Here is a 26,627-nt window from a genome sequence, read left to right on the forward strand (position 1 = left end):
TTCTTTAGTAGAAATGTTTCAACAAGTTCATATCAAAAATTTCTTTTTTTTTTTTTTTTTTTTTTTCCCCTTCAGTGCTATATCAAGCACTGCATGTATATTTTAGAAGCCATTTATTCAGGTTTCTGCGGTGTGCTGGATGCCTGCTTGGGGTTAACAGACAACCAACAGGCAGCAATGTGTAATGCAAGGGAAGTCTTACTTTTTTGTTAAACTGTTTTGGGTTTAGAAGCCATGAAGCAGAATCAAGGCTATCATATTCCACTTGGCTGTGCCAGAAACCAAGAAGAGTGATTTGCTCACATCTTTTCTTCCCCGCCCCGCCCCCCCCCCCCGTTTTTGTCTTTAAAGATTTAGTGTTCTTAAGGGAAAATAACCTCACAAAATTCCTGGCCATCTGAAGAAAGCATTTACAGACTGTGTCTTAGATACTACATGACCTCTCCTGTCAGCAAGCTTCCTCAGTCCACAGGGGATTTGCTCCTGACATGCAGTCATTCTGGACAACAAGTGGGAGTTAAAATATCATTTATAATCCAGAGAACTATTAGGAAAATACTGATGTACCAGACTGAGCTTGGGGCTCAAGTGATGATGTTTACAGATGGATAACCTGGTATCTTGGGCTTGCACGAGGAAAAAGTCCACCAGACCTCTTGAACCTGCTCGGGAAAGTCTGAGAGACTTGGCCTTTGTTACCATTTTAGTGGTGTTAGAAGTTACACGATGACAAACTGTATTTCATTTTCAGTTAGGATCTTAGCTTCTCCTTTGGCTAATAACAACATGATACATAGTTATCTTGTCTCAAGTGTGTGTGAAGAAATTCTAGGCAGCATTATATAGGAGTTTCCATGGAAGGATGGAGGGAGGTTTAGGCATCTATAGCCCCAGGCCATGTGTTTTTCTTCTCTTGGATTTTGGTGGGGGGCGTCAAAACCTCTAAATACATTCAGAAGGATTTTCCAGTGCAAATTTCTTAAAATGCCTCTGAAATGTGTTCAGCCTTGTCTTGGTGCACCTGATTTTGGGAAGGAAGTGGCTGTGGTACCAGATGCAAATATCCTGGAGTGGCCTCTGAAAAACTGGTGCTCATTTCACGTGTGACCTGGACTCGCTTCCTCCCCACCAGGTTCCTTGCCCACTGCCCCTCTGTAGCATCCAAGAAGCTCTCGGTACCGTGTTCAGCGGTGGGACAGTCATCTGGCAAATGTCTTTTTCTCCCTGTTCTCCCACCAAAAACCAGAATGTAATACAGTGTTTGGTATTTGTGGAGGAAGATGAGGAGGAATAGCAGAGGAATTTTTACTTGCTTTTTAGTCTGTTTTGCCTGTTTCCACCGTGCTTTTGTGGATCAGGAGGGGGTAAGTCTGAGGAGCCTGTTGTGAGCTCTGGATAAAGTTTGCACTGGCACTGGAGCCCTGTGTGTGTGTTCCCAAGTCTCAGACTGGCCCCCCTGAAAGTTCTTTCTTTTCCATACATGTCCTTACTCTGATAGAATAGGGCTCCACTGTGCCGGAGTTGTTTTCCGTGGAAATTCAGAAGACTATGTCATATACGAACTAGCATATGTCAAAGATAGAGAAGTGTCTTTGGCTTTCTTCTTTACTGGATGTTTTTCTTGGACTGTTTTTGCAATCTGTTTCCCTTGCAACACACTTCCAAGATTATTTTGATTAATCTTCCCATAACTTATTAATTAAACACATCGTAGGTTTTCAGGACACGAGACTCGGAGTCAGTCAGGCTCACGTTCCACTGTTCCTTCATTCTTGGAGTGTTGAAACCCCTTGCCCAAAGCTTGACAGCAGAGCATTCACATCTTGCAAGCAACATCATCTTTCTTAAAATGGATGTGACTCTTGGTTGCATTAGTTTTCATCGTGGTAAACTTTCTTTTTTGCTGTAAGTACTCATCAGGTGGAGGAGGAATGATTTAAGAGTTATGAAACAGAGTTAAAAGGTTAAAGCTAGAGTTAGAAGGAGGCTTGTCATTAATAACAGTACAAGTGTTTTGACATCTAAATGTGCTTGACCTGAACCTGACCTACAGGTGTCATCTGGGAAGCCTGAGAAAGCTACTTACGTAGAACTTGGTAAATACGTAAGATTTGTCATTCCTCCTTTAGTTTTCTAGTGATGAGACTGAAAAGTAGATGGGAGCTCTCTTCCATAATCGATGCATTTTCTTGAGTTTCTGTATATACTTCTGTCTCTTCAAACTGTGTATTTTCTAGGTAATGAATCTTGCATCGTCATTGTACAATATCCTAGTGAGTTACAAAATACTAGTAGGACTAATTGTGGGTATTGTACAGCCACTTTGTAGAAGTTAAGTGTGCTTCTGAAAAGATACATAGCTATGTTTATAAAGATAGTTAAAAATAATAGGAGTTTGAGGTTTCTCAGTGTAGAAGACCATAAAGTAAAATGTTGAGGAATTAATTTTGAAGCATGAATTTGAAGAAGTTTAGCATTTAAAAGGTTGAATGTCTCCAGGGTGCAGCACTTCTTTGAAAGTGAGACAAAGATGGATCTGTCTTTCTACGGAGAATGCTACACGTGCGCTCCCAGGCAACTGTGTGATTAGAGGCTGTAATTCAGGAAAACTGGTGTGTGCACTATTTCCTGCAGCCCACCATAGGTGGGCAATATCACACTGGAGAGACTTGCCAAGCTGCAGTAGTAGCCTGCCTGTTAAATTAACAGGCTGTAGTGCTGGCTTGAGTTTATTCAACTCTGGCTTGAAAGAACCAGGCACAAAGTACAAAGGGTGTCCAAGATCTCTCAGAAGTTTTGCCCTGAGGCCAACACGATCCCCTCTGTCAGTGATGGCTTCAAGCTTTTCCCTTGGGAAGCTTCTCTCTAGGATAGGCTCCTGGCATATAAACCACAAGAGGTGATAAAAAAAAAGAAAAATCACAGGTGGTTTTATAGCTGGGCTTATCATTGTCTTTTAGTTTGGGGTCATTAGGATTCACCGAATTTCTAAATGAAAGCCTAAGTGTCTCCAATAATCTGTTGCTTCAGGAACTAGCATGCCACGACATTCACAAGTCTCAGAATTAAACCATGAAAATGTCAACGGTGGAGGTACCAATCAGCATTACAACTAGCCTTGTGGGCATGCATCAGTGTCTACTTCCTTGCCTATATCTACAATAAGGCTGCAGTTTGTCAGCAGCACACCTCAGCCATTTCTACATTTTTCTATCCTTCTTCTGCCTGAAGGATACCCTTTTTGCTTGTCTTGCATCCGTTTTTGCTTGTTAAGTAGCCTCTTCTGTGTAAAGACAGTTGCTGACTCAGTAGGATTTTCTTATTTATGATTTATATGTTCCAGACAAAGGCAGTAAAGAGGTTCTAGACATGAAGAGTGATTTGACAAATGGTGATGAGTCTTTTGGATGGAGGAGGAGGAAACTTCCTGGGTTTAGGACCAACAGTGTTTTGAGGAATTCTTAAAGTTGTAATGGTGCTCTGGCCTGGAGCGGATTTGATGGGCTACGTGTCAAATGTACTCAACAGTGCAGAAGGATGTTTCTGTGACACTGAAGTTGCAGTCATGCACTTTTTTCGTAGTGGAAGCCAATCCTAAACTACCTTGTCATCTTCAACCACTGAGCTGCTATTTCATGTCAAAAGATGTCTTCCTATCCTTTTTCTTTCAGTCTGCAGCAGTGCTTTTATGCAATATATGTCCACTGCCTCAAAATCTGTTGTTAAAGAGACTTGTATCCTAAGTCTAATGTGTGTGTACCTTAAATGCCTCCATTTGTGCTATACAAATGTCTTTAAATATCTTTTAACATTTGAACGTAACAGAATGCAAGGTCTCACTCTGTGCTTCACTGGGCTTGTGCATGCTGCGTACAGCAAATCCATCAGAGTGTCAGTTCGGCACAGCCACTGCTGTTATCAAAAGCCTACAAATGCAATAGCTGTTACTCATTAAACTGAGCATTCAGATATATTCTCTAAACTGGGAATCATTTTTTATCCCTTACCCAGGAAAAGATTCTAAATACATCAATTATTAACCCTGTAAATCTAGAGACAAAAAAATCAAGGTTATGAACTTGCATTTTAGCCTCATGGTATGTTCAAGTTCTTGCATGTCGCATGGGCAAGGCAATATTGTGCGTGTGCAATACTTGTAAAGTAAAAATAGCTCAAGGATTTTTACTTTACGAACTTGGCACAATTTATAATTCTGTGAATGACCCTGGTGAAATATGCACGATGCACATGTGCTGTAAATTTGTTTTTCTTCAGTAGAGGAAAGAATACAAGGCTTCTAACATGTTAACTGATGGGTTTCCAGACTGCACAAAATATGTATTTGGAATTGTTTTGGCTGTATTTCGCAACGTTGTTGAGTTCATTTCCTGTTTTTGTGATCCTCTTAGTTTGCAAATGACCTTCATTAGCAATTACTCCTCTACTTTGAAGGTTTTTAATGAAAATATTTGTTTTCAGTTTCCCAAAGGCAAATATCCATTATATGAATACCGTTACACTGCATAAAAAATCTGTTATGTTAACTTTCTTATTTTCGAACAGCCTCTGGAAATGAGAAATGAGAAATGAAAAATTTTCTTGCTGGCAATGTAATTACTGACTACTTACACTCTACATGAATTGTGATTAAGTGCAGTTTTCATCACGTGTGTTTTTAAATAGCTAAAAGAGTTCTGCTAACCCTTAAAATATAAAAGCAGCTGTAAACTGGTCTAAAGAGGCAATATAAAATATTGCGCGTGTTGTTAATGAATAAAGAAACTTATAGCTCTTTTAAAATAGTTAATCATTTGGGGCAGCCATGGCCCATAGAAGAAAATTGCATTTAATTCAGTCACTTTTAGATTGATGACTTTTATTAAGATCTACAAGTATAATCTGACTATATGAGTATTTGCCTACTCTCCAAGGAAAAAAAAAAGTATTGAAAAAGTCTGGGAGGTTACCAAATTTACAGTAAGGGTTCTGCTTTAGTCTGTATCACGCCAACGCTTAATTATTTTAAGTGGAAATTGTGAAGTGATTTAGTTGTCTGTATTGCCTTTTGGCAGAAATTACTCAAGTGTCCAGTTCTTAAAAAAACAGCTTGAAAATATAACTTTCACAGCCTTGTCCTGGGGTGATCACCGCAGCATCGGTGATGATAGAATAGCGGGTGCCGCTCTGTTGCACCAAGGTGCAGGAATGTCACTCCACATCTCCATTTCACAAATTCTCTTGTTCTAGCAAGAAATGCATTTTATTTTTTCCTCCCTCATTTCTGAACAGTGATTCCCTGGAGGCTACCCAGCCCGCTGCTTTTACGGCCACCTCGGCGAGGAGCGTGCCCACCCGCCAAGAAGACGTGGATGCGAGACCGGCTCCCGCCAGCACCACATCTGCTGCAGCCCTCAAGCCAACGGGACCCCCGGGTGCTGCCAAGTACTCAGGCTGGCAGCCTGCAAACCAAGCAGGTAACTTTCAGTGAGGCTTTTTCTTGGTCGCTTAAAGACCTTTGGGTAGCTCAGGAATACATACTTCACCGTGGGTGTAAAAACAGCAGCCTTCAAATGGCTATTTGTGTGTTTTGAGTACAGGCCAGCGCGTTTAGAAAAGAGGAGAAGAAAAACAGATCTAGCAGTTTTAGTAAACCAGTAGCCCTTTGTAAATAGCCTCATAGATGTAATTGGTTTCACAAACAAGCAAAATCAGATGTCTCTGACCTCTATTAAAAGCATATATACCAATCAAATGTATAAACGCACCTCACAGTTTCAACTTGGTGGTTCCCATGTGACTGTAAATTCAACAGAGCATATGCCATGCTGTTTCAGGGGTGGGACTATTAACAGACGTGTTTTCCAAGTGATCTTTTCTGAAGTAGGTGTTAATTTAAAAGAAAAAAAAAGAAAAAAAAAAAAGGCTAAAACATTAGAGTGGTTATGTATTTGACATTTGTAGGTTTTATTGGAGCAGGGTGCCAGAGTATTGCATAGGTTTGTGATATGGAGATTTGTTTAAAGGTGGGTTCTTGCAAGGACAATTTACATACCTACATTCAAAGGTAGTAGCTTAGTGATTCTCTTACCCTTTAAACCCGCACCAAAATGTCTTATGTCTGGAAAGCATGCCATTACCTTTATGAACGCTCCTATGCTACAACGATATCTGTATTAAGACATGCAACATGTGTAACTGTGCACCTATATTTTCATAATATTACATGCAGTAATTTGGGGTAATCTTTTAATGTAACTTGTTTCTTAAACTGAATCAGTCTTTGGTGCTGAACTAAACTTGAGTAGTAATTTCAAAGGACCTGGGAAATCTGTATTACTAATTAAGCTTTAACTGAAGATTTTTCTTGTAAGAATGAGATGAATATTTTTGATTCTCTTTCTGACAGGATCCAAGATGCTAAGTAGCTTTTTTTTTTTTTTTTTTTTTTTTTTTAGTTCTACTACTGTTAAGGGTTTTCCCTCTTTAAATGTATATCCAGTCCAGAAAAGGCCCTGGCATAAAAATAAAGATACAACATTTGGTGTTAATGCTGTGTGTTTTATAATGGCTTTGGCACATCTGGCTAAATTACTGTTGTGCCTGGTAATAAGTATATGTATTTTGTTTGGGACGTGCAGTTCTGCTAGCAAACCTCAAGATGGCAATACACAGTCATTTCTACACTTCCCTGTCAAATATTGAGTATATTCTTAAGGAATAAGGTAAAGACTTACTTAAATTTAGATCAGTTTAATTCTAGCATTGTTTTACTTCTTTGAGTTAGCTATCATTAGAGGGGGAAAAAAAAAACCCAACTCTTTTTAAAGTTACATTTTTGGTAGCATGTGTACTTCAGGCAAATGTTTGTGGGAATATCATAATCCTGCATTTTTGTAAGTGACTGATTGTGCTCCATGTTTGATGTAACTCTCTTTCTGTCTCACCAAGTGATAAATTTATTTCACTTGCCCAGAAACCACCTGTCAGCTTGGGGTTTTGGTAGCACCACACCCATTTTCAGTATGTTTGTGGGTGTTTCACTGCTAAATCCTACTAGCATGCTTTAGTATTAATACAAGTCTGATGCTTGAAATGGACTTTTATTTTCATTTTTTTTTAAATAATGGACACATGAAGGAGAAAGATTTAGAAGGATGAATTAAATTACAGTTCCATACTTCTCTGAAAATCTGTGCCCATTCTCTTGAATAATGTGAAAATCTCCCTCCCCCCCCCACACACACATTAGAGGTATTAAGTAGGTAGGTGAGGGGGAAAGCCAGCCAGAGAATTTTTGGTTGTTATATTCCAGAATAGCTTAACAAAACGTTATGAAATTCATAGTGATAAAGAAGCTGGTGGAAGGCAGTGGTCATGAGGATTCCAGCTCTGTGCTGCCTTGCTGTAGGGTCCTGAGATGCACTGCTTAACTTCCAAAGAAGCAAAGTCATTACCTCCTCCAAAAATACTGGGGGGGGGCAGAAATAAAAACTGTAGGGGAAAGAGGCGTTGAAAACTCAAAGTTTCCTAAAATGGGAAAGTGCAGGGAGGAAAACACCGCAGTGTAAATGGCAGCTGCCTGGGAATTAACAAGGGAAGAAGAAGGTATGATGTCCCAGGTGCTGGAGGAGCTTCGGTTAGCATTTGCATCTCAGCAGGGTGAGGAGTCACACGCTGCCACGGGAAGCTGGTCTGCGCTTGTCCCCACTGTATGGAGATGCTTGCTGAAATGGGGAGGAAAAATGGACTATTTGGAGATGTCAGAATGCTCTTGGGTTTTGTTCATCTTCTACATTATCTGACTTCATCAGTCTGAAGGCACCTTCATCTTACAGCAGAGTCTGCAAATGAGTGAAGAAGTAATGTACCTAGCACACCTGCTAGCCCAATTTCTGAGTTGAAGCGTTTCGTGATTTGATTGAAATTCCAACAGTTGCCAAGGTGCCGGAGGATTGTCCAGAGGTTATCTGACAGGTTTCACTGCCGGTCTGCCCTGTAAACCTGCCCTAGGCTCTCCTCTGGTTTTATGTGCCATGCATTGCCCATGTCATTCAAGTTGGTAATGCAAAACTAGCAGATGGGAGAGACCTAAGCATGGTTACAGGAGAAACGGGATCAGCATTTTTTTTCTCAGGCCTATATTCTACACAAATAAAAATATGCAAGGTTTTGCTGTACCTGAGCTTATTCAGTAAGGCTGAAACCAGCAGTCTGACAGGTAAAACTGTTTCAATACTTGAGTCTTTTGATAAAATTAGCCACATGCTGAAGAAGAAGAAAGACCGTAACAGTTTCAGTGCATGTTTGGCGTTCAGTCGTTAATTGTGCTGTTTGTTTGCAGTCTGTGAGCATAAAGTTTTCTTTAAAGTAAAATTGCCAGTGCTTCACAGGCCAAACAAAATTTGGCTTCGTGGGTCGTAGGCCTGACAGAATTTTAAACGAACAAAACCCCCTTGATTTCATAGTTGAAGTCTAGCTTAGGAAATAATTAGAAGGAAGACATAATCTTATGTAAATGTGTATATCAGTATGCTATTAATAGCAGAAACTTATTTGGGGTACAGTTTTGTAGCTGTAATAGCACTCACCCTTCTAATGAACATTGTATATAATACCAAGTTGTTTCCATAGCAAAGCAGGCATGTCACAGGATTTTATTTGAGTCTGGGGCAGCTGTAATCTGCTGTTTGATGGTGTGGCATGAATATTACCAGTGATTTTATTTATTAAGATGTCTGACTACACAGATCAGTCATTTGGTCAGGCAGCATCTTTTTGTTTATTAGCTGGAATCTCTCTTTCTTGGATAGGCCACCAGAGAATACCCTTATTTTTTTTTTTTAATTAAAAGTTACATGGTTTCTTTTTTTGGTTTCAGTTTAGGGTTTGGGTTTTTTTCTTTTCCTTTTTTTTTTTTTTTTTTTTTCTTTTGAGATTGTGCAGAGATGCCTAAAGGTGTCAGAAGGTTTTTGTTGGAACTGAGTTATGAGCTCTATTGATCTCTATTTCATGACCTGGCAAGAAGAAGGTGTGAAGGAAAAAGATAGTCTAAAATGAATGGCTGGGATAGCGAACCTGGAGATGCTTCAGGCACTGGGTTTCTCTGCACAGCAGTCAATCGTGTTCCAAGTGATCTCACAGTCATAGCACTCTTGGAGCTGAACTATGCCCATCTGCTGTTGGGGGGCACTCATGGGGTACCCACAAATGCTACTAGGCTAGTCACCCACTGTGAAAGTAACAGAGGTTTTATTCCCCTTTGGAATAAAATCCTGATATTGAAGGATTCCTCAGTGGTTTGGTAGAGGAAATGAAGGATGGCTGCCTCATGCTTTCTTTTAAGGCATGGGTAAGAAGCTGGATAAGCAGGATAAAAGCCTGGCTTGTCAAACAAATGAAAAAAGTCTGATCTTTGGGACATGGGTGCACAAGGAGTTGAAGATGGAGGGCAGGTGGGGCATGCAAACAGTACAGCGGTAGCATCTGCCCGGACAGTGGTTTCCAAATTATGCATTTGCTATCAGCCTCTCTTGCCTGTTTTGTTGATTTTTTTCAATTGTTGAAATAAGCCAAATTGTGGCTGTTACTGTGTGTTAAGTGTACAGGCTAGAATTTATAATAGTTCTCACTTACTTTCTGTTGAGCTATGATGTTCTGTTCACCCACCAGAGGGAGAAGCTTTTTGCAAGATTATATTCAATTTCAAAAAAAATTACTCAGAACATCCTAGCTACATCTCAGTGAGTTATTCTACTATTTGATAGCTAACTGTTACCCTATTCTTACGTAGCATCGCTCACGCCCAAGGAACCCCAAAGCATTTTCCAGTCCCAGTACCGTGTGGAAGCACACGATGCACGCACAGGAATAGCTTTCACCCGCCACCGCCATGCAGTCACTTCTTGGGTGAAACGTAACAGCTGCTTGTCAGCACGCTGTAACACTCCACGGCACCTTGAAAGGAAGTGAATAGCACCGTGGCAAATTGAAACTGCTGGGACAATTTAAGAAAGTATAATTACCCAGTAAATGCAGTTACACAAACTGGAGTTTGGCCAGGAGACAAACTGTTCTCGCGGAAAGCGCAGCAGATCTGTGATGGTCACAAGCAGTCGGGACTTCCAACGTTACATTTCTCACACAAAATTGCCCCCTTTTTCCCAGCATCTTCAAAACGCTGCTGTTGGAGGGCAAGCTGCTAGTGCAGTGGGGACCGGAGAGGCTTGGTGCCAGGCACGGTGCTGCCAGCACCGTGTCCTGCCTTCCCGTGCAGGAGCTGGGCAGGCAGCATCCTGCTTCACTCATGGGGGTCTCGCGGGATCGCGGGGGTCCTGTGGCGAGCTGGTACAGCTGGCGGCCAGAAAAGCTGGTTTGCTGCTTAGAGAGGAGGGTTTCATTGCAATCGATGACCTTCGTTCCTCCTGGGCTTGTCAGCTGAGTTTGAGGACAGGATGGGGTAGGTTTGCGATAGAAGTGTCCAAAGCTTGCAGTTTCAAGCGACCAGTTACCTACATGTGCCAATTTCCTTATTCCCAGGGTCTCTCTCAGCCTGATACCACTGGGATACATAATCCCCTTCCAGTAGAGCTGCTCGGGAATGTCAGCATATTCTGCAATACCCACAACTGTCAGTTGCCTAATCCCGAGCCAGCACATGTGTTAAGCACATGCTCCCTTCAGCAGAGGGAATGCACTTGGAAGAGAACTGTAAGCATAGAAAATTGCTCCCCAGGCAACTTTGTTTGAAAAATTCTGCTATTTCCTTACAGTTGTTTTCATGTGTTTGGTAGGCTTGCATTTACCATCTCTGGAGTTATCCTTAGTGTGCTGTCTTGTGCTTTTTTTTTCCTATTTCCTATTCCCTCGATAATATTAGAACTTTAAAAGCAGAAGAAAATACAAGCCTGCTCCTAGGTGTGATTTGACATCCTGTCCTGCACATACTGACAGTTTGGGTCTTTGTCTCCTTCTTTGTGACTTATTCTGTAGAGGTTTGCTAAGAAAAATGGGGTAAAAATCCAGACCGTATCAGACTGGGGAGTTTGGCCATGAGGTCAAACAGTATGAAGCTGGGGAGAGGGAGGGAGACACCAAGACTTATTGTGCTGTTGCAAAATGCAAAATGGAAAAGTAAGGCTTTGCTCCAGATCCACAAAGGGATGGACTGTGGCACTTTCTGTCCTTGTCCTGTTGTTTTTCTGTATTTCATTTGTAATCACCCCAGCCCCCATCTCAGTTCTGTTGACCTTACAGGCCACGCTTACTGGGTAAGTTAAGTTGATGCCCCCTTGGCTTTGGGAATATTTTTGCATGGAAAAGGCAACCAATCTATTGTGTCAGCAACACCTTGTTCATAAAGTTCTGCAATGTTGTTTTTAGGGCCATCTCATCCCAATTTGTTTCCTTTGTAGAACAGGAAGTTAAAGGCAGGAGTATTTTAGGAGTTCAAGGACCTACGTGCCCATTGAGGGCCATGGTCTGAACTTTGGGAAGAAAACTGGAGTAATGCTACAAGTTGTTAAGGCAAATCCTTATATTGTTGGTAAGGCCTCTACTAGAAACAGTCCCAAAACATAAACACTTCCAGTATTTTTCACTAAAAAGGGTTGTTAAAGATTGCTCCTCCACGATGCAGTCACCATTCATAAAACCAGAAAGCCTTGTCCATAAAAGCGATATGATTGACAGGTCAAAACACAAAAGCTTCCTGATCCTGGTGTATGGACTGTTATTCTTATTAATTTTTCATCTAATCTAAGTTATTATATCGTCATGTGACAGCAAACCACAAGAATTTATTCTTACAAGTTAAGTAATGTGAAGTCACTTAGCCAAGCAAAACCCATTGTGAAACAAGAGTAATTTATAAATGTCAACCTTAATTTGATGGTAGTATGAAATTGTAACTCCGGCAGACATGGTGAAAAAAATGAATAAGTTTCTAAAACTTGAATGTTTGTATTTAAGAAGGGGCAGATCATTCATAGTAATGATGCAGAAATGTACCACCTACTTGTTGGAGGCAGAATGACCTGCTGTACCTCACTACAGGATCTGCTGAACAGAAACTCAACTTTCTGTTACAAATGTGACCTTTGACAATTTTCCTGTGATTTGGTATTGCTAAATTCATGTGCTATTGCACCAAGCTGTGCGCTTAAACTAATTGCATACATAAATCAGATAGATGCATGCTTCTTTCTCTAGTCATTTAAACAGAGGTGAAGAGATTATTTGTCTCTGTGATTATTTCACACCCATTGAGTGGGAATATTCACCGACTTTCAAAATTAGATGCTCCTTGTCTTTGTTTTGTTAAAAAGCAACTAGCCTGTTGTCACAGACTGACTGACCAGATCAGTTCCCCTTCGTTTGCTAACACCGACTCAGAGCGGTGATGTGTCCTGTTCAGATGTACAGGTGTAGGACATCCAAGGATTATGCCTAATATTTGTTCAACAAATGAAAAGTCAATGTTTCTCTGGTAAATGCATTCTTATCACTATTGAACATTAAACATCAGCTCCATAAAACTGGCAGATAATCTGCGTGTGAGTGAGACTGGGCAGTCATGCTCTCCACAGGCATAGTCAAGCTGTCGAGGTCAGAACAGGAGCTAAAAGCAAGGGAGGCAAATGTTATCTGCAGAAACCTAGCGAATGGGTTTCTAAACTCTCACTCTAGAGAAATGAAACACTGTCGTCCAGGTCTTCATTTTCCCTTTCTCCTCCAGGCATGTTTTCGGTAAAAGCGACGCCAGTTGTGCCAAATTTGTGATGGTGTGTGATGTAACAAATCACAAGGAGACAGGCTAAGTAAGCCAAAACCACCATACTCATTTTAATTAAGATGCTTTACAGCTAATTTAGCCAGAGCCTTTCCGGTTGAAAGGCTGGTTGCTAGCGCAGGAACTAGCCCCTCGAGTTGCAGGGGTTGTTGAAATTGGGCTGGGGTGGCACCTGTTGTGATTTTCCACGGGGCGCATACCAGCCTTTGCCGGCATTTAAAGACATGATAATGGTTTAATCCTTCCTGTTCTGCCTTTAATCAGTGGTGGGGGTTTAGCTCTGACTGCACTTCCAAGACTCCATAGAAAACAAAAGGAGAACTGCTGAACACAGGGGTTTGGTGGGTTGGTTTTTGTTTTGTTTTGGTTTGGTTTGGTTTTTGGTTTGGTGGTTTTTTTTTTTTTTTTTTTTTTTTTGTGTGTGTGTTGTTTTTCGTTTTTTTCCTCCCCTTTTGCTTGTCCTGTAGCTTTCTTCATTGAACTTGTGTGATTTCACGCGGGCCTGGGAGTGGATGGGGTGTTATATACGGCTAATGTAACGAGCTGACAGCCGAGCTTTTCAGACACGTTGCTTCATCCGGCCATCTGTTTGGTTTGGAGGGAAGGAACAGGAAGATTTCTTATTGTACAGATATATTAAGAAAAGTCAGAAAAATTGGACGTATGCAGCTTTATATTTTCCATTTATAATACAGTAGTTTGATAGCAGCGTATAAATCACTGAGCTAGAACACTTTAAAATGAAGTTCTGGCACTCCCACTGCTTAAAGTAGCATTGTTATTTATAGATATTACATGAAGTCTGATGTTATGTTTAAGTGAGCGTTAAACAGTTCAGGCTGTTGTATTGTTGCTACGCACCGGAGAACCTCTGTCAAAGTGACTTTGGCACCGCCGCGTATCTGCCTTTCTCCCTTTGTCTTCCAAACCTTTCGCTAGTGTTTGCAGTTATCCATGTGCTCAGTGATGGAACAGCCTATTGTTAGACTAACGAGGGCAAAGTCACACTGGGATTTTTGAAAAAGAAAAAAAGCAAGTTCTTTACCTTGCCTAAAACTTTGTTAAATATTAAACTAGCCATACCAAGGAGTTTAGTGAAAGCAAACACTGAGGGTAAACCTAATAAAGTAGAAAGTTAATAGTCAGGTACAGAGTGTTTTCTGTTTTAGCAAAGCCAGCTATGACAATACACAAGTGCAAATCAACAGCGCTTTAGAGGGTTTAATTAAAGAGAGCGAAGGTGAAGTGAAGCCTGCAAAACTCCAAAATTTGACCACTGAGACCTTTTCATGACTTGTGGAGAACCCAAACCTCTCTGGTACTCAGGGTAAAATAGCTCCTGATGGGGTGTGTAATTCTTATAAATTATTTCTTTTATTTATTTATTGTATTTACTTATTATAATTTATAATTCTTCAAAGCATCCACAAAAGTTGCTTCACTCTGTCCCATTTCAAGCAGCAAAGGTGGCGCCCAGAAAATATGTGGTGAGATTGTGTCGTGAGGAAGCTGGAGACGTTTCCTTTCCCATCCCCACGCGGTCGTCGTTTGCAATTGAAAATGTGCATGCACCTCCCCAGCACTCTTGGAGAACAGAGCTGCTGATGGGATCCAAAATCATATATGTAAAATGTAAAAAGCAAAGTATAAAGCACAAACCACAGGAGCGCTCAGAATGATTACCAAGAGTTGAGATGCCTTTGCTTAGATTGAGTGTAATAATTTGTACCCGCCTTGTTATTACTGGTGTGCCCTGGTAAAAGCTTCTCATTGCAAGAAAAAACACCTGCATAAGTTTTCCAGGCCTGATGTTTTTCTTTAAATCATGTGGTTGTGTTTCAGTCTGAAGGGTTTCCAATTGAATAGGGAAGAGAAAGGAGAAGAGGAGAATGCGTGAACTCTGAGAGTGTCCCCTTCCTCTCTTGCTTGCAGAAAAAACATCTAAAAACATCTTGTCCAGTACAGGAGTGTTAAACTTGCTGTTTAAGTAGAAGGGACAGCTGAGAAACATCAATGTTCATTCTAAACAAGAAAACAGACCTAATATTTGAAATTCTGTAGCTACAAGAGGTGGAATATTGTTGGAAAAAAATACTGAGAATTCATACAGATTTTAAGTAGGGAACTAATAGTGTTTGGTTTGGGGTTTTTTTTTGTGGTTTGGGTTTTTTTGTTTGTTTTTTTTTTTTTTTAATAAAAAACTGAACCAAAGAAACAAAAATGCCACCACCACCACCAAAAAAAATGCTCCGTGGGTTGCAGTGGACGTAATGAACCTTTGGTAAAATTACTGGAGTGTTAAAGGCATGTTTGTGGCCTATGGAAAGACACAAGTGGGCAATAAAAGTTGTCCTCCCACTGGTGTTCAGATGGGAATGAGGAAGATAAGACTGAGGCAAATCAAGCGGTAAGAAAGGGAGAATGATCTATGGTGGAGAAAAAATCTAGCAGAACAACTGCAGAAGGTTTACAAGGAAACCAGTATAATAAATGTGGTGAAATGGCTATTACTATACTTTACTGGTGTATTTTCTTTAACAAGAGTATGGATCTAAAGGCAGTAGAAGCAGGCTGACTCCTTTTTTTGTTTTAGGATGAAAAATCTGTACTGAAAGAAACTTGAGTCCACTTCAGAACAGGAATAGAGGGGAATAATGCTGTGCAAGACCAACAAAGTCTTAAAGTGAATACCAGCAAAGAGAAAAATACCCCTTGAGAGAATGCTGTGGGGACAAACTGTAAGCATGGGCAGGGAGCTTCCTGGCTTTACAGTGGCCTCAAGAGATGGAAGAAGAGAGCATTTAATAAAATGCTTTAAGGTCTTGCTTTTGAAGGATTTTTGAGCAGAAGGCAACCTTTTCTGTCTCAGTTCTTAGCTGGTTATGGCATCTGCAGTGATCAATTAGATATTGTTCCCATCATAGTAGACGAAATAGTGACGTAAATTTACAAATGACAGTCGAAAAGCCTTTTAGAACTTAGGTTTTGTGCAGTATCCAAAAATATTCTGGCAAATATAGAAGTATCTGAAGGCTTAGGGCTTATTTGTTATTGCCATTATTCTGTTGGCATTGTGGCTGTGATCCCATGGGAGTCCTGCATCTGCTGAAGGTCTGGGCGTTGAACTTGAGTTCACCGATTTCAGTGGAAGTGGAGTGGGTCCATTTGCCTTCACTGCTCCTCAATGCTAAATGCCCAGCTTGTTTTTGTTTAGGCCACAGCTCTTGCTTAACACAGTACTAATTTGTATGGTTTATATTACGGTTTGCTTAAAAGAGAGGGGTTTTTTTAACATAGGGTCATTAGTAGACTGAAGTTATTTCCCAAACGGATGGACTATCTCCTTCTCTTCTTTTTTAGTGCTTTGAATAACTCTGAAATGACTGATCTGTATATCAACTCTGTAGAGAAAGTTTATGTAGACAAATACTACTCCTCACCAGTAGTAACTTTAGAGTTGGGTAGTGTTCAGAAAAGCATCATTCATAAGAACAGCATTAATGAAAGCTGTAATGAGACCAAAGAAAAGGGAATAATTGTGATGTTTGTAATTTTTTTTTCCCCCTTTAATCAAGCAGGACTTTTTAAAACTATGCAGTGCAAACAAGAGCTAGCTGATGTGTCTGAATGGGCTTTGGGATTCAGCAGAGAACTCAAACAGAAATTAGCAATATACTAGAAGCTGCACTGCAATTTGATTTATGGCAAAAGCAGTCTTCAAACAGATTTGGTTTTAGTGTGTATTTTTGTCTTCTCATGAAATAGGACCTGAAAATTAGCCATGTGTGGTGACAGAGGAGGAAAGTGCTATTAATCAAAACCACTTTTGTTCATGTCTTCAAAGACTTACTGCCCCTTTTTCCATTTTTATCTGTTCCTATGTTTTCAGTTTAGCAGGCATTTATAACCTAAAATGAACTACAGTGGCAGAGTGACTTGTTCAAGATCAAGTGCTTCTACTCCTAAATACTTTCTACTCAGGAATGCTGAATGTTTCTAGAAACAAGATGTCATTTTTTCAAGATATTGCAAATTAATTAATTATACATTCAATATAATCAATAGTCTTGTATTTAAAAAAACCAACAACAACAAAACCACAACAAAACCCCCCTGTGAACTGGTATACTTTTTGCTACTCCAGATACCGAAAAGGATCCAAAAATACGTCAGTCTTGAAATAACCTGATTTGAGATAATTTGATTTGAGAAAACCAGTTAGACAAAAAAAAGGTGTATGACTATATTGCTTCTTCATACAGAGAAGGAGTAAGCAAAAGTAGGTATTGAGCCCATATCAGTGGATTTAATACCAGTCATAATTATAGTACAAAAGTATTGGTGTTAAAAAGGATTTCTCTTCCAGCTGTGTTGCCTTAGCCTACAAATACACGAGTAGTGGGGGGTCTTGTTAACTAAAATTCACTGGATTGTTTTGATTAAATTGTGTAGTGTGTGGCTATCTTACTTCTGTAAATAGCAAGGGATTGGCATTTCTGTTGAATTTTCTGTGTATTCACTGTTGTTTAAATTTATCTTCTCTGTGAATTAGTATGCTACTTCCATTTGAGCAGGGAATGCAATGTTTTACCTGAAAGGTATTTGCAGCTTTTCTGTAGGGCGGAGGCTGATCAGCATTACATTAAGGCAGATAATGATAAACAATTTTTCATCTTTTCCCGGGATGATGATATGAAAGATGAGAGAGGAAGACTAGCGCAAAGATTAATAGTTCCACAAACTAGTCTTTTTGCAAAGCTACGTACCGATGCCCTAACCTTGTGTTGGAGAGCTGCATCATTGCAACACAAGCATCATCCTGCACTGTCCGATATCTGTCATTACTTGGTTGTTTCTCTCTGAGTTTTCACTCAGATCTTAATTTTGCTTTCTGATTTACAAGATTTAGTACGGCTGCACTAAGGCAAGGACACTGAGTAAACACTCATGGTTTCTCTTGCCCGTGGTTACAAACAAAAGGCTATGGAAATGTGGGGGTTTTTTAGCGTACTTGAAAAAGAAAAAGAATTCTCCACTTGACAGAAATAACTGCTCCCATAAACTCATGTTGCTGTAGCTTGTACGTTACCAAGGTGCATATATCAATAGAGGAGAAAGAAAAGCAGAGGACTGTTTGTTTCTTCATTACCCTTGGTAACAGTATCATCTGTGTCTTTCATTTTTGTAAATGCATTTTTTGTACACCGTAAAAGCTTATGTCTATTCTACAACTCTAAAAACCTAAGCACAAATGGTGTGTGGATGGATACATTTCTGAAAACATCAGGTTTTTATTTGTGTCATAACTCTTATAAAGAGGATGCGAATGTGGACTTTGGAGTGCTTCAGATTGGCAGTATCTAGTGATCTAGACTAGTGTTTAAATTCGATTTAGAAATATGTTTTCCTTATGCAGTACTATATTTTAAGTTCCTGTACATGTTGTATTGAATGTGTGCTCTTGTTTAATCTGTTAGTAATAACATATGATCTATTGCACTCACTGTAAAATGTTTTGAGTAGGTATGTCATATTCTCCTGTCTGTTCATACACTGATATTCTTGGCTTCAGCTTTTGTATCTAAAGCAAAATAATGCCTTCACAGGTTGTATATTCTTTCGCCCAACTTCTTTAGTATGTTAAAATTTGTCCACTACTTCTACAAGTTAGCCAAAACCATTCTGTGTTATTTCACAGACATTTCATAAAGTAGGTAGGACTGACTCGGTGGGGGAGGAGGGAAAAATAAGTGCTTTCTAATTTGTTCCTTTAGGTAGGCTGGCATACACTGTACAAAGATGTTAGGTGAATGTTGCTGGTTGCTTGTATTTCAGGATAATTCACTTGGTACGGAAAGATGGTCTTCTAAATGCTTTTGGCACTCTTTCCCCAGCTCCTGCCAGCGGATGGACATCAAACAGTATTAAACCACCTGGAACAACTGCCCCGAGTGAAAAATTTGCGACAGCACCTCAGCTAAATGAGCAAGACACGTTGGTTCAGAGGGCAGAGCATATTCCAGCAGGAAAGCGTACTCCCATGTGTGCGCACTGTAATCAAGTCATTAGGTTTGTATCTATTCGCTGGGTATACTCTTTGCTGGGTAAAAAACTGTCTGGATGGCCAGGCCCCAAGAGTGGTGGTGAATGGAGTTAAATCCAGTTGGCGGCCGGTCACAAGTGGTGTTCCCCAGGGCTCAGTATTGGGGCCAGTTCTGTTTAATATCTTCATCAATGATCTGGACGAGGGGATTGAGTACTGCACTCTTAGTAAGGTTGCAGACAACACCAAGTTGGGTGGGAGTGGTGATCTGCTGGAGGGCAGAAAGGCTCTACAGAGGGATCTGGACAGGCTGGATCGATGGGCTGAGGCCAGCTGTATGAGGTTCCACAAGGCTCAGTGCTGGGTCCTGCACTTGGGTCACAACAACCCCACGCAAGAGTGGCTGGAAAGCTGCCCAGCAGAAAAGGACGTGGGGGTGTTGGTTGACAATACGAGCCGGCAGTGTGCCCAGGTGGCCAAGAAGGCCAATAGCATCCTGGCTTATATCAGAAATAGTGTGGCCAGCAGGACTAGGGAAGCGATCGTCCCCCTGTACTTGATACTGGTGAGGACGTACCTCAAATACTGCGTTCAGTTTTGGGCCCCTCACTACAAGAAAGACATGTAGTTGCTGGAGCATGTCCAGAGAAGGGCAACAAAGCTGGTGAAGGGTCTAGAGAACAAGTCCTATAAGGAGCAGCTGGGGGAACTGGGGTTGTTTAGCCTGGAGAAAACGAGGCTGAGGGGAGCCCTTATCTCTCTCTACAACCACCTGAAAGGAGGTTGTAGCGAGGTGGGTGTCAGTCTCTTCTCCCAAGTAACAAGTGATAGGATGAGAGGAAACAGCCTCAAGTTGCACCAGGAGAGGTTTACATTGGATATTAGGAAAAATTTCTTCACTGAAAGGGTTGTCAGACATGGGAACGGGCTGCCCAGGGAAGTGGTGGAGTCACCATCCCTGGAGGTATTTAAAAGACGTGTAGATGTGGTGCTTAGGGACATGGTTAGTGGTGGACTTGGCAGTGCTAAGTTAATGGTTGGACTTGGTGATCTTAAAGGTCTTTTCCAACCTAAACGATTTTATGATTCTATTCATCCTGCAGGCTCTCTAACAGCAGGGCTTTGTTTTGCTTTTGTGGTTTTTGATTCCTTAGTCACAAGTGTTTTAAGGCTTCATTTCAATAATGCAGAACACTGTTTTCATGCATGGTTTATCTAACAAAACTGAGAGTGAGAGTACTGATGGAGGAAAAACATTGTGAACTGCTAACAGTCACAGCCTTACAACACATTTTACAGAGAACCAGAGAGCTGGGTGGAATAGAGCAAAAATAAAACCAAAGAAAAGCAAGCAAGCTAGTTTTCACTTATACACCCATTCCAATAAAATTGAGATTAGCTAATTGGGAACCAATCAGAGAGTATAGTCTTATAAAGACTAAGTTGTCACAAATGTTGATTTATAAACAAGAATTTCTAATTGACAAGAAGAGAAATAGCAGGCTCCATCCATATAAGAAAAGCAAGGAATGGAGGTTTAACATTGCTAGGACTGGATTAATAGTAATTTCCTGCAGTGGTAGATTTCTTTGGTGGGCTCTCTGGCCTTTGGGTATTATGGTAGCTAGTGTCCTTGACTTGTATGACACGAGTAGCAAAGATTAAGCGATACAAACATGAGTTTTCCAAATGAGATTAAGTTAAATAAATTCTGATGATCCCCTAAGATATGCTATCGTTAGCCAGAATTTCATATGGAGGAAGAATTGAATCTGGGTTGCATTGTTCAGTCAGTGATTTCTGACTATTAGTCATGATTGTCTCATCCAGGGAACTGTAATCACTTTTCATGTCAATGTGCAAATCATCCTGATTTTCATCTACCTTGCATTTTATTTCTTCCCTAAAACAGAAATTTCCTGGGATTATTGGAAGAAATGTATTCTTTTAAAATGTTTTCTTCTTGCTTGTTCAGTCATCTGTGGTGTTGAACTATAAGGGCAAAGTAATGCATTGTAGCACTTCAGTTTTTATTCAACCATGTCCCACGTTTTCAGTGAACAAAATAGGAGAGCCTGCACTATGTTTCACCACAGTTAAAGAAAGTGACTTGTTTGATTAGAAAACGAGTTCTGAAAAATGAGGAGCTCTGTGAGCTGTATAAACTTCGTTCAGTATAATAGAAAATCAGCCTTTCTACCATGGCTTTTTGCAGCCTCTTGAGCCCTGGCTTGGATTCTGCATCAGAAGATGCAGCTAACTCATTCACTTGATCTCTAGGGGTCAGTTGAGTCCAGCTTGTTTACTTTCATTAGATTTCTGTTCTGATAGTTCACTACCAGTTCAATTAGCATTGGGTTAATTTTAGAGGACTCTTTGCTAACTGATCTGTGATGTTTTAGAGAAGTTTTTCGTACTTTCACTGTATATGTCAAGGTGATAAAAATACATTATCTGAATCCCCTTGAAGTGACAGAAAAACTTACACAAATTTCCAACACAGGTGCGCATCTTTTCTAATCCAGATTTTTTGCTTCACTGCAAAATGGATGATTAATATCAAAAAGGTCTACACACTTTTGGATGAGATTAATCTGATTCGTTGAACAGTTTGGCCTGTATAATCATTCTGTCTGTCTTCAGTATTCTGACCTATTTGTTTTCTGGGCTTTGGATTTGTGTCTAGTAACTAATATGCAAGCAACCATGCACTTTCCCTTTTGTTACTACCATTTCAGTTTAAAATTAAAACTGAACATAGCAAATCCACTATATGCTGCATCTTTTATGCAAGAAACTTCAGTGCCTTTTACAGCACCTGTGGTTTAGCAGGGTTCGCTGATGCTCTGTGCCTTGGGGTCTTGCAGCACAGTCCACAGATCACTCCTGAGCAGCCAACCTCTCCTCTCAGCCCTTAAATCACTTGCTGCTACTCCCTGCTTTCCCACTTCGATCACCATTAAAAAGGAGATGAGCTGCCGCCCTGTAAGTAGGGGAGTATATTGGTCCATGGAGCAACCTTTGCTCCTTAGTGGATGCACGAGGAGAAACCGCAGAGCCCTACTTGACAGTACTTAAGCCATTGTCACCTATTGTAAGTGACACCTCTTCATGAATAGTAACTGATACCCACATCTAACTTCTTTGTAATTTGCTGGTGGTGTTTAAATCCTTATATTTCTTCATACGTTAAATGCCACCTCAATTATTAAAAGCAAGCATTGTGTCATTTGAGGATGAGCTGACGTGCATTAATCAATGCCAAATATGCCTTGTGTTCACAGCATACAGTGGATCTGGAAGATTGCAATGGCATTTTGAATTCAAGTTTTAGCATAATTACAGTTCATGGCCTTAGTGGTAGCATTACCTATGAAAAGGTAGGAGGAGGATCGAGTGACATTGCATTGTACATCTGTTTTGAAGCCAAAATGCATTGTGGATTTGGTTACTTTACACTCAGGCATAGAATAACCACGGGTGGTTGAGGCAAAACCATTTCTTAGGGACATGTTATAACTTTTTAATATATCTTTAATTATTCATACAGTGATTGTCTGAAGATTCCAGTTTTTTCCGAAGCTTCATTAAGTAAGCTTTTCTTTCCATGTCTAAAAGAATCAAAGCTGGAGGCAAACTAAATTTCCCATCATCTACTTGCTGAGATGGTCTGACAAATTTCTGACATTTCCTGATGAAGATTTCTGGTTCCCAGGCAGTCGGACTGAGTGGTGTAGTGCAGAGTTGGCTCTTCCTTTGAAGTCCAAATGTGTTTTCCCTGGATCTCCATTGAAAATGTATTCTTTGGCATGTCTGCTTGTGAATGATGATTTGGCTTTGTCACCTTTTCATACAGCTTAATTGCTTTTAAAGGCAAAAGGGAAAAAGTACGAATGGTGCTTCCCTTCAGCATCTCCTATACAGAAATTATGTATCATGGCATTTTCAAGTGAGGAGAAAAAGAAACTTTCCAGAGTGTAGACTGTTGTATGGTTAACTGTAAAGTGATTGACCTACTTAGCAGATGTGGAAATCCTTTTGATCTCTCTACCCCCAAATTTCAGTTCTGGCTTGCTATCATAATAAAAACCACATCAGAAGCTAGATTATTGGCATACTAATACATCATGACCATACTGATGAAGTTATATTTTGCTACAAGTGTAAAGATAGTGAAATTGCAATTATATTCCCTGTACATTACTTACTTCTCCTTCCAATTTGCCCCTATATCATTGCTACATGCAGAACCCAGATGTTTTAGGTGGCTAACAAATTTATGTACCTGGTGATCCTTTGGGCCATACGATTCTGTAAATACTGTTCTAAATACGTCAGAATCCCTTGTCAAAAAAAGTAAAAATAAATTACTACTATTTGCCTCCATCTGTGAGTTTGGTTCACATGGTTGAGATGGTGATACCAGAAAATCTGTTCAGAAATGCTTAAGCATGTCAAAGTAGCCTGGGATAGAGGCACGTTCATAGCCAACTGTTGCCGCTCGGATCATCCCATATCTTTGGGTGGAAGGAACATGGTTTTTTAGCACCACCTTTAAAAAGATGTTCTAGTTGACAGAGGCATGTGGGATTTTTTTATTGGGTTTTTTTTTGTTGTTCTTAAATGGGGAAAGAAGTATGAAACCATCTGCAGCCATCTTCCTAGCATTTCATGCCTTAGCTACTTGCCATCAGGTTGCACAAGTGTAGGCATGTGCCCCCCTTACTCAAATCGGGGCTTTAAACTCCTTTTCAAATGAATACAGCAAATAAATACCTTTCATTGCTGGAAGCTATCGTTTCGATCACAAAAATATGCAGAGACCAGGAACACCTCCAAGTTCTGAATATCGTGTTTTAGTGTATTTTACGTGGCAGGTGTTTATTTTTTTTTTTCTTTCTTCCACGTGCTTTGGGACAGCTTTTAAGTCACTAGTATCATTAAGCTGCAGCGTCAGCTTGACATGTTTAAACTACGGCCTGATTAAAAGTAAAATTGTGTTTAGAAAGCGTTCTTCTGGACACGTGTGCGCAGGGAGCCAGCCCGCTAATGGAACACCTCAGAGACATTGTGCAGGGCACGGCCACAGCTGTCTGGGGACTTTGGGAAAGAAACTCTGTAGATGCACTCTCAGGCTGTTCCCCATCCGTCTGGGTTCCTGTGCGCTGTCCTGAATGGCTAACCTCAACATGTCAGAGCTGTAAACTCTGGAGAGCTAAATGCAGCAGATGTTGTAAAAATTCCTTCCCCTGCCGTCACTAGCGAACTTGCTTTCCATTGCAGAGCTAACTGAGCCTATCGTTTCGGTGCAGATGGCCAGAAACTCAATCCTACCTGGAGCTGGGAGAGTCTCTTCGGTGTCAGCCCCGTGTTAATGAATCTGTTAAATTAGCCTGTGCTGACACAGCGCACTGAGAGCACTTTGTTGTACATAAGGGCTTGTATTGTTTGATCAGTACATAACTGAAAGGGCATTGATGTAAAAAGGTGCTTGTAGAGCGACGGGAGGGTATCGGGTTAGGTCAGTGTTTGCACTGCTCAGGCATCCGCTGGGAGCGGGGTCCAGAGAGCTGCGCTCGACCCCAGCTCCCTCCTTAAAGGGCTACGAGCTGCTCTCCAGGAGCCATTTTTCACTGCTTTCTCTCCAATAATCAGAGGTGAATAGAAGAAACTGTTTCAGATTAAATGTGTTCATCATCTCAGAAGGTGTGTGAGTTGTCCTAAATCTGTTTGAGTCCCTTAGCTTTGACTTTTCAACCTGTTGAAAATACATAGCATCTCCAGAGAAAATGTAAAAGAGAAATGAAAATAATTACCCCCTACTCTCAATGAAGCTGTCCTCTGTCCTCTGCCTGCTTATATTCCCATCTTAGAGTCAGTATAACCCTGGAAGCAAATTTTAAGGTTTTTTTTTTTTCTTCTCTATTGCTGTTGCTTTGTTCATATGAAAATCTTATCTTACACAAAAATGTTCTTGTAGCTTACTCTGTTTCCAAAAAAATGTTTAGCAACAGGGTGCTGATATTAGTACCTTACACTTTTTTTTTTTTGCAGTGAAGTATTAGATCAGAAAAAAAGTGATGCATTACTGAAAGAATGGCATCTTTACTGGTGTTGCAAAAATGGGAAATCTGGTGAGGGAGGTGAACTTGAAGCAAAAAGTTCACCTGAAACCTAAATTCTGGAAGGTTAAGTGTTGTTGGGACCTTGGAGGCACCTCATTAAAATAAATATGTTCATTAAAGAAATTAGCATGCTGAATATGTTTTCAAATGAATACAGATACAGTGGTATATGCCTGGGATTTACGAGTTACAAACTGAGAATTTTTTGTTGACTGAGAAATGGACAGGTTTATCTTGTCTCTTAACCTTGTTGCATTAGCCAGACAAATGTTATTAAAAGCATCATTGTTTTGTGTTTGCAAATAATAGAGGAGGCTCTGTATTTGGAGAAAATGGTCCTATTTTAACTAGCTTCTGAAGGAAAAGAAGAAAAAAACCAAACAAACACCACCACCCCCCCCCGCCAGCCCCCCCCAAAATCCCCCAACAACTGGGATGGGTTATCCTGTAACAAATTTGTCAGATAAGGACAGCGATTGAATTTGTCTCACAAGAAACTGATGATATTGGCTCTTAATGGAGTTAAGTCTATTTGAACATTTGTGGCCTTGATACAAATGCACACTGAAAGACAGCTGATCCTATCACTGAGTCAAATACCTCTCTGCAATAGATGGAAATAACTGGGAACATCCTTCTTCTCCTCTTCCCTAGCAGCCACTTCAGCACTGTGTTTAATGTAGTTCTAAAATAAGATTTCTGAAATGCAGTGAAGCGAAAAGAATTAGTATTTATTGTGGTCAGGTGTTTCTGGGAGATAGTTCAATGGGAATAGATACAGTCAACGCTTGATGCTTTCTTAGAGCCTGTCAGAGGAAAGAGGGATGGAGCAGTATATGTTTGTGAACAATGTAGTAATGGCACAGAGGTATCGTAGGTTAAGCCTATTAACAGCTTTTGCAGGAGCCAAGCCAGGGCATTTGCTGACAAAATCTCTTCTTTCTAATCAGAGGACCCTTCTTGGTGGCTTTGGGGAAGTCGTGGCATCCAGAGGAGTTTAACTGTGCTCATTGCAAAACCTCCATGGCTTACATTGGGTTTGTGGAAGAGAAAGGGGCGCTGTATTGTGAGGTCTGCTATGAGAAGTTCTTCGCCCCTGAGTGTTCAAAGTGCCAGAGGAAGATTCTTGGGGTAAGTGACCAGCAAGTGGCCTGTTCTTCAGTGGGAACAATAACCACAGTGTTCAGTGCTTCTCTGTAATGAAATCCCCTTATCTGGCCCAGTTTGCATTCTTCCAGACATACTCTGACATACCTTTTCAGCTCCCATCACACACAGGATATTTTTTTGGCTCTTCTATTGAGCCTTTTCAGTCTCTTTGAGAAAAGTTGCTGTAGTCTCCTTGGCTCTTCCAAGTTCAGCTCCTGTTTTCATGAAGCTGTTCTGTAGCTGTTGTGATTACTAGATTTTCTTGAGCAAAATGCTTTTAACTGGCAGCTTTTTACAGAAGGGGGGTGGGAATAAATAATTGTCCTTAGCTGAGCTGAGCACTGAGGAACACGCTGGTTAGCTAGATGTGAAGTACTGAAATATTCCCAGTGGTAGCGTAGATAGAAAGACGCATTATCCTACTCGGCATTAATATTGCTAATTTGAGCCTGTCAGCTGATCGTCCGCTGCTTTACTGCAGACAGCGATGTGTCTGGACTCTTGTGTAACTGGGGTCACGCAG

At 40.5% G+C, this 26,627-nt stretch overlaps 1 protein-coding gene across 16 annotated transcripts in view; it reads left to right on the forward strand.

Annotated features, from left to right (window-relative positions):
• Nucleotides 1-26,627, forward strand: part of PDLIM5 (PDZ and LIM domain 5) — a 133,739-nt gene that overhangs the window by 98,682 nt on the left and 8,430 nt on the right. For all 16 annotated transcript variants that reach the window (XM_041124259.1, XM_030010341.2, XM_041122194.1 and 13 more), the window contains 3 exons: nt 5,290-5,474; nt 18,682-18,856; nt 25,906-26,086. In XM_041124259.1, the coding sequence (XP_040980193.1) occupies nt 5,290-5,474; nt 18,682-18,856; nt 25,906-26,086 (541 nt within the window). The remainder of the gene's footprint in view (nt 1-5,289; nt 5,475-18,681; nt 18,857-25,905; nt 26,087-26,627) is intronic.

The sequence above is a fragment of the Aquila chrysaetos genome, chromosome 1, assembly GCF_900496995.4.
Source record: "Aquila chrysaetos chrysaetos chromosome 1, bAquChr1.4, whole genome shotgun sequence".
NCBI classification, from domain to species: Eukaryota; Metazoa; Chordata; class Aves; order Accipitriformes; family Accipitridae; genus Aquila; species Aquila chrysaetos.